At 33.4% G+C, this 14656-nt stretch overlaps 1 protein-coding gene across 1 annotated transcript in view; it reads right to left on the reverse strand.

Annotated features, from left to right (window-relative positions):
* Positions 1-250: 250 nt before the first annotated feature.
* Positions 251-14656, reverse strand: part of LOC115437275 (regulator of G-protein signaling 11-like) — a 29391-nt gene continuing 14985 nt past the window's right edge. The window contains 11 exon segments of the mRNA XM_030160464.1: positions 251-339; positions 1254-1381; positions 1384-1397; positions 1486-1531; positions 1534-1572; positions 4766-4881; positions 9378-9388; positions 9390-9492; positions 9789-9850; positions 9952-9975; positions 14054-14122. Of these exon segments, the coding sequence (XP_030016324.1) occupies positions 1254-1381; positions 1384-1397; positions 1486-1531; positions 1534-1572; positions 4766-4881; positions 9378-9388; positions 9390-9492; positions 9789-9850; positions 9952-9975; positions 14054-14122 (612 nt within the window). The 3' untranslated portion in view covers positions 251-339.

The following is a 14656-nucleotide window of genomic DNA, read 5'->3' on the forward strand; positions in this document are numbered from 1 at the left end:
ATAATATTATCCTCTGCATTCTGTTTTTTATGTGAAAATCAGGTATTTTCCTATCATTTAATTCACTGATCATGTCGATGTTTATTAAAACTCAGATTAAAGTTGAAGGCATTTATATCAAAAATAGAGAAAACTGAAGAAAAAGTGACTTTTGCAGTAAAATGTATCATTATCTTAACATAAACTGTCTCCCAAACTGCATTTTACACCAAATAATTAGATGTTTATTGGATCAGAAGTCATTAAACATTTTAGATACATTTTTTTACATTTATTTCGGTAGATGATTTGGTCACCAGCGGCTGTGTGGGTCTTTATGGGTTAATCAGAGGTCAGAGGCGGCTGGGCTCAGGTGGTAGAGTGGGTCGTCCAATAACCGAAGGGTTGGCGGTTCGAATCCCGCTCTGTCCTAGTCAGTCTGTGTGTCCTTGGGCAAGACACTTCACCCTCCCTACCTCCAGTGCCACCCACACTGGTGTATGAATGTTTGGTGGTGGTCGGAGTGGCCGTAGGCGCAAATTGGCTTCTGTCAGTCTAATAGTCTGCCCCAGGGCAACTGTGGATACAGATGTAGTTTACCACCACCAGAGGGAGAATGTGAGAGCGAATGAATAAAGGGTCAATAATGTAAAGCACTTTTGGTGTCTAGAAAAGCGCTATATAAAATCCAATCCATTATTATTATTTACAGGGTGGGGAAGCAAAATTTACAATATTTTGAGGCAGGGATTGAAAGACAGTGTATGACCAATTAGTTTATTGAAAGTCATGAGAATTTATTTGCCACAAGAAAATTTACATCATAGAAAATGTTTTTATTCTATGTGTCCTCCTTCTTTCTCAATAACTGCCTTCACACACTTCCTGAAACTTGTGCAAGTGTTCCTCAAATATTCGGGTGACAACTTCTCCCATTCTTCTTTAATAGTATCTTCCAGACTTTCTGGTAATAGTTTTGCTCATAGTCATTCTCTTCTTTCCATTATAAACAGTCTTTATGGACACTCCAACTATTTTTGAAATCTCCTTTGGTGTGACGAGTGCATTCAGCAAATCACACACTCTTTGACGTTTGCTTTCCTGATTACTCATATAGGCAAAAGTTTCTGAAAAGGTATGGATAATAGTGTTAGGTATGATTATGACATCAATATATGTTTGGTTTCAAAACAATTGACGTAGTGCCTGCTGAGAAAAAACAACTAAATGTTCATTGTAAATTTTGCTTCCCCACCCTGTATTATTATTAGAGGTCAAACCTTCTTCATGAGGAAATAGATGTGCATCTGTGCGTCGTCCATGACGAAACGGTGCGGGTGTTTAATCCCCTCTAAAGTTTTATCCATCGTCTTGCTGTCGATGTTGACCCAGCGAGCTGCTCAGGAGCCAGAAAGTTTCTACACCATATACATAAGAGCGGTGACTGTCAGCAAAAACATTCAATTCTGTATGGTTCATGTGTGCGTTCTCTGTACGTACACTTACTTGTAAACTTCCTCCACTTTCTCAATGATCTTGGAACTTTCTCCAGTCTGATGTCTTCACAGGCTTGCCAGAAACACAGGTTCTCCGCTAACAAAGAGGAAAATAACAACAATGAATTTAAACGTGATAACACAATACTTAACTTTTTTCAACCTCTAAAACTGGTTTCCCTTTAACCAGTTAACTACAACGCTGAAGTATAATATGGGTATTTCCATTTTATGCATCTTTCTGATTCTTCTACACTAAATTCCACAGGTAAATATTATTACATCACTACATTTTTCCAACAGCTTCAGTGATTTTTCAGATTACAATTTCAAAGGTGATATCAAATGGATAAGTGACCCTTCAGTTTTGTCGCCCCCTCTGCCTGAAATACTCCTCAATCAGAACAAAAATACCAGAATTCATCTCACTATAAGCTGTTCATACTATTTCTGACCAGACAGCGAGAATCTTTTGCGTTTTTAGATTCTTTGCTGACCTGGACCAGATTTTACACTTTAAAGAATTACTTGTGACCTAAACTGCATTGCAAGGTTTTTGTTTTTGGTTCAGTTTGTTTATTTGTTTGTTTGTTAGCACTCTAGCAGCAAAACTATTGGTTAAATTCATACCAAATTGGGTTTATAGATTGCCAGTGACCCAGAATAGATCTCATTACATTTTGGGAACAGTAGGTCAAAGTTCCAATTTTTTATGAATTTTTTTTAATCTTTTTTTTCCTCCCATTTACTTATAATGGGCGAAATTTCAAATGTCTATAAAAACATCAATTTTGTTTCAATTTACTTAAAACTTGGCACATATAGAGGCAACTGATATGCTGACATCAGCACATGCATAGACATGATGACATCAGCGGGATTGATGCCAAAATAAGCTACAATACGTACGAGGGGCGGGGTTTGGTGTGCCTGACACCACTAGTTATTTTGTGTTATTGCTAAATTGTCTGTTTTTTGTTTTTTGTTTTTTTTGTCATCACTGATTCTTGAACCTGTTTTTCATTATGGTATGGTGTGTGCTGCTTGACCTCTTAGCCAGGTCGACCGTGTAAAAGAGATCTCGATCTCAAAGGGATTTTATCTGGTTAACTAATGGTTAAATTAAATTAAATTAAATTAAATTAAATTAAATCAAATTAAATTAAATTAAATAATAAATAAGTAAATTCTTCTCCTTTCCTTTCAGCAAAAACCACTTACCTTCAATGTGCTGATTCTGAATATTGGCTAAAAACTGAAAAATTAAGTGTCCTTAGATGGGTTGAGAAAGCTTTCCTGCTTCTTAAGATGAAATAAACTCTTTAAAACACTCTTGTATTAACTGTAAATATGCTGTCACAAAGCTGAGAAGAACCTTTACAGTAAATAATTTGAATTTGTCTTCAACCACTGTCTATAATCTTTGTTCTTAGTGTATAATCTTTATTTTTAGTGTCTATAATCTTTATTTTTAGTGGCTATAAGTTTTGTTTTTAGTGTGTATAATCTTTATTTTTAGTGTGTATAATCTTTATTTTTAGTGTCTATAAGTTTTGGTTTTAGTGTGTATAATTTTGTTCTTAGTGTGTATATCTTTATTTTTAGTGTCTATAATCTTTATTTTTAGTGGCTATAAGTTTTGTTTTTAGTGTGTATAATCTTTATTTTTAGTGTGTATAATCTTTATTTTTAGTGTCTATAAGTTTTGGTTTTAGTGTGTATAATTTTTGTTCTTAGTGTGTATAATCTTTATTTTTAGTGTGTATAATCTTTAGTTTTAGTGTCTATAATCTTTATTTTTAGTGTCTATAATTTTTGTTTTTAGTGTGTATAATCTTTGTTCTTAGTGTGCATAATCTTTATTTTTAGTGTGTATAATCTTTATTTTTAGTGTGCATAATCTTCATTTTTAGTGTGTATAATCTTTATTTTTAGTGTCTATAATTTTGTTCTTAGGTGTATAATCTTTATTTTTAGTGTGTATAATCTTTAGTTTTAGTGTCTATAATCTTCATTTTTAGTGTCTATAATCTTTATTTTTAGTGTGTATAATCTTTATTTTTAGTGTGTATAATCTTTATTTTTAGTGTCTATAATCTTTGTTTTTAGTGTGTATAATCTTTATTCTTAGTGTGTATAATCTTTGTTTTTAGTGTCTACAATTTTTGTTCTTAGTGTGTATAATCTTTATTTAAGTGTGTATAATCTTTATTTTTAGTGTCTATAATTTTTGTTTTTAGTGTGTATCATCTTTATTCTTAGTGTGTATAATCTTTATTCTTAGTGTGTATAATCTTTGTTTTTAGTGTCTATAATTTTTGTTCTTAGTGTGTATAATCTTTATTCTTAGTGTGTATAATCTTTGTTTTTAGTGTCTATAATTTTTGTTCTTAGTGTGTATAATCTTTATTTTTAGTGTGTATAATCTTTATTTTTAGTGTCTATAATTTTTGTTCTTAGTGTGTATAACTTCATTTTTTGTGTATAACCTTTATTTTTTAGTGTCTATAATCTTTATTTTTAGCGTCTACAATTTTTGTTTTTAGTGTGTATAATCTTTATTCTTAGTGTGTATAACCTTTATTTTTTAGTGTCTATAATCTTTATTTTTAGCGTCTATAATTTTGTTTTTAGTGTGTATAATCTTTATTCTTAGTGTGTATAACCTTTATTTTTAGTGTCTATAATCTTTATTTTTAGCGTCTATAATTTTTGTTTTAGTGTGTATAATCTTTATTCTTAGTGTGTATAACCTTTATTTTTAGTGTCTATAATCTTTATTTTTAGCGTCTATAATTTTTGTTTTTAGTGTGTATAATCTTTATTCTTAGTGTGTATAACCTTTATTTTTTAGTGTCTATAATCTTATTTTTAGCGTCTATAATTTTTGTTTTTAGTGTGTATAATCTTTATTCCTAGTAGTATAACCTTTATTTTTTTGGTGTCTATAATCTTTATTTTTAGATTGTTTTCTTCCTCGTACTGCCTTCCTCCACATGGACTGCTCTCCCTTGTCTCCTCTTTCCATCATCCAACCACATCATGAAATTAATTGTTTTTTTCCGCTAACCTGTGTCCTCCGTCTCTTACCACTGGGAATGGAAAATGCCATTAGGGATGATAATAAAAACCCGAAGGCTAATAAGAGTAAGAATCAATTTGATAATACCATTTAGAACCATTATTTTAATTTTCTCTACCTATTACTATAATTGGTTTCTCTACATGGATAACAATAATAAGCTGTATTTATTGAATATAATCCGGTGTCTTGGTTGTTTTTTTCTCACCGCTGAACTCTTTCTCGAGGTAGGTCATGAACTCCTTTCTCCCCATGACGTCGTTGAGAAGTTCCATGAAGCTGAAGCTCCAGCGTTCCACTCGGAGTCGTGTTGGGACGGGAACCCTGTTCACAGACAGGTAGATCCAAACACAGCAGTAGGCATAAAACAGCTTCTGCTTATATATCTGCGCTAAATATGAATAAATGTGTTGTAAAAGCAGTCAAATGGATTTATGTTCATTATGGCCTGTGTGCAGAGGTGGTTAAGGACTGGAGCCTTCAGGTAACAAATAGTCAGTTTACATGAGTATTTAATTTTCTGACAACTTATTTTTACTACTTATGTTTAAAGGAGTGATTTTTTTATTTTTTTTTTTAATGGAATTACGCATTTTAAAATATTTCCCTGTGGTCTACATAAACTGTAAATGCTATACTTGGGTCTGAATTCTTCATTAATTCAACTGCACAGGTCCATCTTCAACCCTATTTCTGAGTAATGACACCAGAAAGGTCGTTTTGAGCGCTGGCCCTTTAAATGCCATGAGCCCACCCCTTTCCAGGTTGTTGACTGTGATGCTCTGGTCCCGTTCAGCCACTTTGTTCGTTCATACAACCACAACCTGAACATTTAGGTAATCGCTCGAAGTTTGGGACATATTTTCAGTTTTTACTACAAACCGCTGCTGCTGATAAACACTTATGTCGTACTCGGAGAAATGTTCGTCTGAAGTCTTGATCTTTTATGCGCAAATGTCGTGACGTAACTAGTTATAAAACTAACAAATTAAGCAGGACTTAAAAGGTTTTTTGTTGAAATCCACTTGATTTTTGGCAAATGAATATAAAGATAGCTTTACAGCACCTGGTGGGTTCAAATTCCAACTTTATGAACTATTGGGGTCCAAATACACAAATAAATGAATCAAAGAGTAATAAAAGTGGGTTGAGCAAAATATGAGCCCTTCAATGAGGGGTAATGTCAGTCATTTTTATTTTACCTTACTGCACACCTTCCCAACAAATGTCACTTTTTCTTTGCTGGAAAAAGTGACTTTTTTTTTTAGCAAAAAAAATATCAATAACTGAACATAAAACAAGTGTCTCCAACCACTGTGTAATCCATGGTGTCCAGTGGCGTTACATGCAGAACCTGCTCATTTAAACACACAAAAATCACGAGTGATTTTGCAACAGCAGTCATATTGTGAAACTCTCTGTCTTGCATAGTTCAATTCCCAAAATGTACCTGTGAGAGAATAAGATATTCAAAAAATTTAATAGCGCCTAATTTTCCGTGTCCTTTTTACCGTGTTACATGCGGATTTTTGTATAAAAACAATTTAAAATATGGTTTATCTGAAAAATAGTTTTGTATCTCAGTAAATATTTATTTTTAAAATAGACCCAAAGTGCTTCCAAACTTGGTCATAACATTAGTCTAGATCCCCCATGTCCTGTTTTTAGGGATCAGTTTCATATAAACACCTAAATCTAAGGCAACAATAATACAATGCCTCTCATTTTTGTGTGATGATGCAATAATGAAAATATTCTATTCCATTTTTTGCAATTAGATCCTGCTAAATCCCCCTAAATCTTACACAACTGACCCCTCCACTATTGTTCTGGAATAGGGGTAGTAGCCATCTGGGTTGTTTGGCTAGTTCTATGCCAGTGCATTTGGAAAACAGCGTCAGGAGGAAAGTTGTTTGGGTGGAACATGGGTGCATTAGGGAGGACCTGCTGGTGTTTAAATACCTAAATCTCTAAAAATAAATAAATAAATAAATAGCACATTAACAGAGCAGTGTCTTTGTTAAAACTTGCCATTTTCAGGGAACAGATGCAGCTCAGAGGTAAACCTTCAATATTCATTATTACATCATTAGTACACTGTTTTTCCATTATTTCTGTTTTCTTTGTACACAAACAGCTGGTTAATTCTGTCTTTTATACTTTTAGTCAAGGTTCAGAGCCTTTACTAACTCATTTTGGAGCAAAGAGAAAAAATCAGTACTTTTACTTTCACCAGAGCCTGTTTTTAAGTATCTGTAATTGGACTTGGACAGAGTATATTTTTGTTTTGTGTAATATTTTCATGAAGTGGACAGATTTAATTTTTGTTTTTAATAGTGTATTATTGTCATGAAATGGACAAAGTTATTTTTGTTTTGATATGGGTATTATTACTGCTATGAAAGGGACAGAGTTTATTTGTTGATTTTAATAGGTATATGATTGTTATGAAATGGACAGAGTTTATTTTTGTTTTTAATCGTCTATCATTGTCATGAAATGGACAGAATTTATTTTGTTTTTAATAGGTCTATTATTGTTATGAAATGGACAGAGTTTATTTTGTTTTTTGTATTATTGTCATGAAATGGACAGAGTTTATTTTTGTTTTAATAGGTCTATTATTGTCATGAAATGGACAGAGTTTATTTTAGTTTTTGTATTATTGTCATGCAATAGACAGAGTTTAATTTTGTTTTTGATATGAGTATTATTACTACTATGAAAGGGACAGAGTTTATTTTTGTTTTTAATGGGTCTATCATTGTCATGAAATGGACAGAGTTTATTTTTGTTTTTAATGGGTCTATTATTGTTATGAAATGGACAGAGTTTATTTTTGTTTTTATATTATTGTCATGAAATGGACAGAGTTTATTTTTGTTTTTAATAGGTCTATTATTGTCATGAAATGGACAGAGTTTATTTTAGTTGTTATATTATTGTCATGCAATAGACAGAGTTTAATTTTGTTTTTGATATGAGTATTATTACTACTATGAAAGGGACAGAGTTTATTTTGTTTTTAATATGTGCATTATTGTTATGAAATGGACAGAGTTTATTTTTGTTTTTGATATGAGTATTATTACTACTTTGAAAGGGGACAGAGTTTATTTGTATTTTTGATATGATATTATTACTACTATGAAAGGGACAGAATTTATTTTGTTTTTAACATGTGTATTATTATTATGAAATGGACAGAGTTTATTTTTATTTTTGATATGAGTATTAATCCTACAATGAAATGACAGAGTTTATTTTTGTTTTTGATACGGGTATTATTACTACTATGAAAGGGACAGAGTTTAGTTTGATGTGAAATGCAGTTCCAAAATGGTCTGTCCTTTATGTACAGCATTTTTGTGTTTCATGCTTAGACAGAATTTCATCGGATATGTGTAGGATTTGTTGAGTTACTCACAGGATCTGACACAGGAATGTAGGATAGGTAGAAGGATGGGTAGATTATAAATTAAACTTCATCCCACTCCTTTTCGATTGTTTTCCTTTCTTTTTATACAAATCCTTTTTTGGTTTGGTTTTAATGCTACAGTCTACTCTCGTTAAACCGTCCGCTGTTATACCGCCGTTTTCGCTCACCGCCGACCAAAACCATTGCACAAAAATCCCCAATGCATTATTCCATTAGCTACCGCCATTTCCGCCTATCGCCATCCACCAGCCCAGTTCCATGCACAAACAACACTTATACCATTGATTTCCCGACCGTTATACCGCCAGCGTGATTGCCATCGAGTACACATAAATTTTAACAATGCACCTGAAACAAACGCGCCAGACGCTGATCGCGACAAGCTACGAGTAGGTCTACGGAACGGCCACCGTTCATTTATCGCAGAACACTCAGTAGGTCAGGATGTCGGGAAGAGGACGTGGGATTAAGCCAAAGCCTCAAGATGATGGGGTGTCATTTCCCGACACGGTATAATAATGCTTAAAATGTTTCCCCACTTTAAATGATCCCTTACAACATAACAGAATCAAGATTTATTTAGAAACGCAATTAGAACGGGTTAACGGAGGCAGCATAGACATCATATAGTAAAGACACGCACATTATGGACGCAACCCGTTGTAACGCCATTTTCGCTATACCGCCAATTTGGCCGTGAACGGAAGTTGGCGGTATAACGAGAGTAGACTGTATATTCAAAACAAACAAATAAAACAAACTTGTGTCTGCTTTTACCACCTCTGTGTGTGTGTGTGTGTGTGTGTGTGTGTGTACAGGGTGGGAAGCAAAATTTACATTGAACATTTAGTTGTTTTTTCCTCAGCGGCACTACGTCAATTGTTTTGAACCAAACATATATTGATGTCATAATCATACCTAACACTATTATCCATACCTTTTCAGAAACTTTTGCCCATATGAGTAATCAGGAAGCAAACGTCAAAGAGTGTGTGATTTGCTGAATGCACATCGTCACACCAAAAGGAATTTCAAAAATAGTTGGAGTGTCCATAAGACTGTTTATATGGAAAGAAGAGATGACTATGAGCAAAACTATTACGAGAAAGTCGGAAGATACTATTAAAGAAGAATGGGAGAAGTTGTCACCCCGAATATTTGAGGAACACTTGCGCAAGTTTCAGGAAGCGTGTGAAGGCAGTTATTGAGAAAAGAAGGAGGACACATAGAATAAAAACATTTTCTATTAATGTCAATTTTCTTGTGGCAAATAAATTCTCATGACTTTCAATAAACTAATTGGTCATACACTGTCTTTCAATCCCTGCCTCAAAATATTGTAAATTTTGCTTCCCCACCCTGTATTTAGGATTCCTCTTACATTTCTGAGTTTCATCGTCCAGTGGGCTGTGTCATCAGAGATCCAGGGTTACTGGGGGAGGCAGCCTTGCATAATGGGATCATGGTTCTGGTACTGCTCGCTGTATTTCGTAAAACTGCAGAGCCACACACAAATAGCAGAGGCATGCACGCACAAAGACACACACACACACACACACATAGTATTATTGTATTACTGCTGCAGATCATAAGAGTTAATGGCCACTAATTCCAACTTGCCTCAGGAAGCGTCCATTAGTGGCTCTTCTAGTGGGAGCACTAAGCCTGGCATGTGTGTGCGCTTGTGTGAGCCCCAGACAGTTCGGGCAGCTCAGCCACTGCTATGGTCCATTAGCTCTCGTCTGAATGCATGTTTACAAAGTGAGTGTGTGTTCAGCAAATTGTCACGCACCTTTCTAAGCAGATGGATGATTTTACACGGTTTCGTCCCAGCGCTCTTTTACTGGTTTCGATCTGTAAACAAAAAGGCAGAAAGCACAAACGCACATAAAGTAAGCTATCGTACACATTCAGCGCAGTAGTGCAGCGTGGGTCTAAATTATATATGTTTTTACCTCTCTTTTGTAGTAGTCGCTGTTCTAGTTCTGTTAAGAGAAACACAGTATTATCATGTTAGATCACACACTAAACACATTATACATTCATAAGGAGATGCCACAGGAGCTAGTGATGTCATGTCTATATGGAGTTACATGCAAAACGATAGAAATGCATGTTTTAATGCAGAAATAATATTTAACAATATATACTTATGTTTTATTAGGCTAATGCAAGTTTGTCTTTCGCATATAGGAAGAAAAATGGATGCTTCTATGAAACTGGTCCTAAAAACAGGACATGGGAGCAAAAAATTCCAACCAGATGTAGACTAATGTTATGAAGCAAGTTTGGAAGCACTTTGGGTCTATTTTAAAAAAATAAATATCTACTGAGATAAAAGAGAAACTATTTTTAGATAAACACATTTTTTAATTATTTTTGTACAAAAATCCGCATGTAACAGTAAAAAGGACACGAAAATTACGCGCTACTATTTTTTAGAATATCTTTTTATTCTCTCTCAGGTACATTTTGGGAATCTAACTAATTATGCGAGGCAGAGTGTTTCATAAAAATGACCGCTGTTGCAAAATCACTCGCGATTATTTGTTTTTAAATGGGCAGGTTCTGCATGTAATGCGAATGGACACGATGGGTTACATACGAAACCTGAAATGAGACTGAGATTCATGAAAAACCTGCATGTCTGGATTAGAAAAACCACCAGGATCATCACATTTAACACAGTGCCTTATTTATAGTGATATATGAGACTATTTACAGTATATTTTCCAGATCAAATGCACTGACACCTAGGTAGTTTTTCTTGTCCCAATTTTGGTCCTATTTTTGGCCCCAGTATTTTATTAAAAATTCATAAATTTTGGGATGGCTCAGAGCAAGAGTATAATTTTTTTTTGATTTATCTGAGGTCATCATTAGGTACATCCTGGGGCGAAATATGTCTAAATTTCACTTTTTTTATTGGGTCTAAAAAACCTGGAAAAACTCCAGATACCAAAATGAACCCAGTTTCATAGAAGCACAAAAATAGAACCAGCTTGAACTCTGTGTTTTTGGAATTCCGACACAAATATACAATATAATAATTAGGGGTGTGAGAAAATATTGGTTCTGCAATATATCGCGATATTTCCTTTCACAATACTGTATCGATATTAAAAAGTACTGTATCGATATTTTTGGGTATTTATTCAAATGCAGATATTGTGGAGGTTCATTTTAGTTTTTCTTTTTTGTTTACATTTTATTTATTATTATTTAACACTGTTTTATCAAATAATGTTTCTTCCTTTGTTGGGATTGCACAAAAATAATGTTCTGATGTTAGTTCTGAACTAACAGAATACGAACATTTGAACAGGATCTTAAACTGTAATGTCTGTAAAACAGAATTTAAGTTTGAACACAGGAACATTTTGTGATATAGCATTAGATCCTGTTCTGATCAAATAAAAATGTCAAGTATTTGTGCATATTTCTGGTGTAATTAAATTCTTCCAAGAAATAATCTTTTATAAAAGAAACAAAATCAATAAAAAATTGCCTTTTAACAGTATCGTGATATATCTTGATATATCGTATCGTGATCCTGGTATTGTGATTTGTACTGTATCACCAGTTTATTGCCAATACACATCAAGGCTACTGTCGTTAACGAAAACTAACGAAATGTCGAAGACTAGAATTGTAAAAACATTTTCCTTAACTGAAATAAATAAAAACTCGAATTAAAAGAAAAAAACGATAACTAACTGAAACTGTATTGTGTGCTTATAAAACTAACTAAAACGTATAAAAATTATGGCTAAAATTCCCTTAGTTTTCGTCTTTGTCAATGTTGATAGAGGATAGAACACGTGAAAATTTCATCTAAAGTCAGCGGTGTAAGAGAGGTATAGAAGTCAGGAGGTCAACGGTGAAAGAATGGAAAGTTTCAGTTTTGTTTTCACATAAGTGACGTTGTGTATGGATCGCACCCCTACCTACATTGCCCCCCCCCACACACACACACACAACCTGCTATAGGACCTCACTAATTTCTTTGAATAGGAATGGCGAGGAAAATAAAATATATGAAAAAAACTGAACTAATACTAGAACTAAACTAAACTAAAACTAAGCATTCAGAAAAAAACGACAACTATAAAAGCTAGCAAACCTGCTCTAAAAACAAATTAAAAATAACTGAATTAGAGACAAAAAAGTAGTGATGTGACATTCACGAACGAATCAAATCTTTTGAACGGCTCTTAGAAAAGAACGATGGAAACTGACTCTATGTAAAGAGCCATTCATTTTTTTTTTTTTTTTTTTAAGGAAGGAGTGTCCGATTGCCTGTCAATTTAGCATCACTGGGGAGGCATTGGGCAGGAGGAGAATGTTGGAGTAGAAAAAAAAGAGTGCTTGCGTACTGCACATTTCTCATGGGAAGAAGTTAATGCACTACAGTTGTTAAGGCAGCGTCTTTCAACCTTGTGGTCGGACCCTACTTGGGTCCCCTGAAATTTCTAGTAATTGATTAAAAAAAAAAAAAAAAAAAAGACTAATAAAATTTTGGTGAGTTGAGAGAGACAATCACAATCCATAAAAGACATGACAAACTGTGAAGCTGAAACTGAAGCACTGTGGTTCTGTTTATCTGTCAAATGTTCATTGTGGTCAGTTTCAGATGCTGCAGCTCTTTCATAATTCATAGTTTCAGTTCTTGTTTGTTCAGTATTAATTGTCAGCCTTGTAAATCCAAGCTGGACTGACTGTACATATCCTGACCAAGGAAAATAAAATTCTCACTTTGTGCAGTAATCTACACCTGGATTTTCTGCCTCCGTCCAGAATAATATACATTATATAGACTAATGTCACCTAAATTAACTTTTATTGCAACTTAGTATAGCAAACTATTACATGATCAAAAGCAAATTAATTTTAGCAAAAAAAAAAAAAAAGTCTCTGTTTTGAATGTCTGGGGTCGGCAGAAATTTGTGATGTTAAAATGAGGTCACGAGCCAAATAGTATTTAAGTAATTGCAATAATAAATCGCTTTTGTCTTTTGTGCATTTTTTTCTGTATGTTTACCAACATACTGTTCTTGTTCTGAGAATTGCACTATAGTTCAGGTATTTAAGTACTGCAGTGATTAATCACTGTTGTGTTTTGTGCATTTTTTCCATATGTTTACACACATTTATGTTCTTGTTTTGAGGAGAATAAAATGTTATTTCATAAGAAAATGTTTTATTTTCTTCTTCATTTTTAGACTACAGACTAGTCCACATAATATACTGTGCTGTGTTTTAGTCAAATTCCAGCATTTGTCTAATGTCACCTCTCATGTCATGTATGTAGCCCACACATTTTAAATACTATTCTTTTTTATGGTAAGATAATATTTACTGTCACGCCGATTAAAACACCTTTAAAATGTAATGTCAATCATCACATGTAGCCTATTTAGTCATTAAAACATTGTGTTTCAAAACAATGCAAAAAACAGAAAAGAGCCAGTCTTTGAATGAGCCAAAAGTCCAATCACTACAAAAAAGTCCAAACTAAAGAAAACTAAACTATAATGAAAAATCCAAAACTATTACAGTATAACCTTGATACACACCCCTAATAATAATAAATAATAATAATATAATAATAATAATAATAATAATAATAATATTGGTAATAATAATAATAATAATAATAACAATCATAATAATAACAATAATATATAATAATAATATAATAATAATAATATACAATCATAATAATAACAATAATAATAATAAATAATATAATAATAATAATAATAATAATAATACAAGAACATCATAATATAAGAATAATATAATAATAATAATAATAATAACAATAATAATAATAATAATAATAATAATAATAATAATAATAATAATAGATTGGTGTTCGTACAAGGCGGGACATTCAGACACTTACTTTAAAACAATCCCAGCAGCAAGAAAAGACAGACAATGATAAAACAATAAAAATACAATAGCAGACGTGTTACACAGTCAGATATTTCAGTGCAGGAATATAAAACTGAAGTCAAACACAAGAGAAAGAAACATGATTACACCACTGACCAGAGTAACTCGAGCGCTGAAATTATTTGGCCTCTCAAGACCCATGTCCAACACATTATGAGCCCCGGGCTGCAAATAAAAACACACACACACACACACATATATATAAATAGGACAGCATTAGCCCTGTGTTGTTTATTTGTTGCATGTGCGTCAGTGATTTGTGTGTGTCTTTGGTCTTTGATGAGAGGATGTGTGTGACTGAGCACTTATCCTTCCAGGAGCGTTCCACTCCACTGGCTCTGACTTTTATTCCCAGGTTCCTTTCTTTTTAACCATGCCCTCGTCCCTAATTCATAAGGGCATGACAAGACGTCCTCTGTTCACCCTGCCTTCTCCCACATTCAACCTCGAACATTTCACTCCTAACAAACCTAGAACGCGCTTTAATTCTCCTTCAATACCTCCAGAATTTTTTTTTTTTTTTTTACATCTACACCTCTCATTCTCTCCTCATCACATCTGAATTTCTCTTTATCCTTACATCTTCCTCCTTCCTTCTCCTTTTTTTTTCTGTTTCTCCTGTTGTGAGCTGAGTCTTTCACCAGACGGGTTGAATATTTCATGTACGATGTAGAAGGGACTGTGGCTGAACATTAGCGG

This window comes from Sphaeramia orbicularis, chromosome 17, assembly GCF_902148855.1.
Source record: "Sphaeramia orbicularis chromosome 17, fSphaOr1.1, whole genome shotgun sequence".
Taxonomy (NCBI): domain Eukaryota; kingdom Metazoa; phylum Chordata; class Actinopteri; order Kurtiformes; family Apogonidae; genus Sphaeramia; species Sphaeramia orbicularis.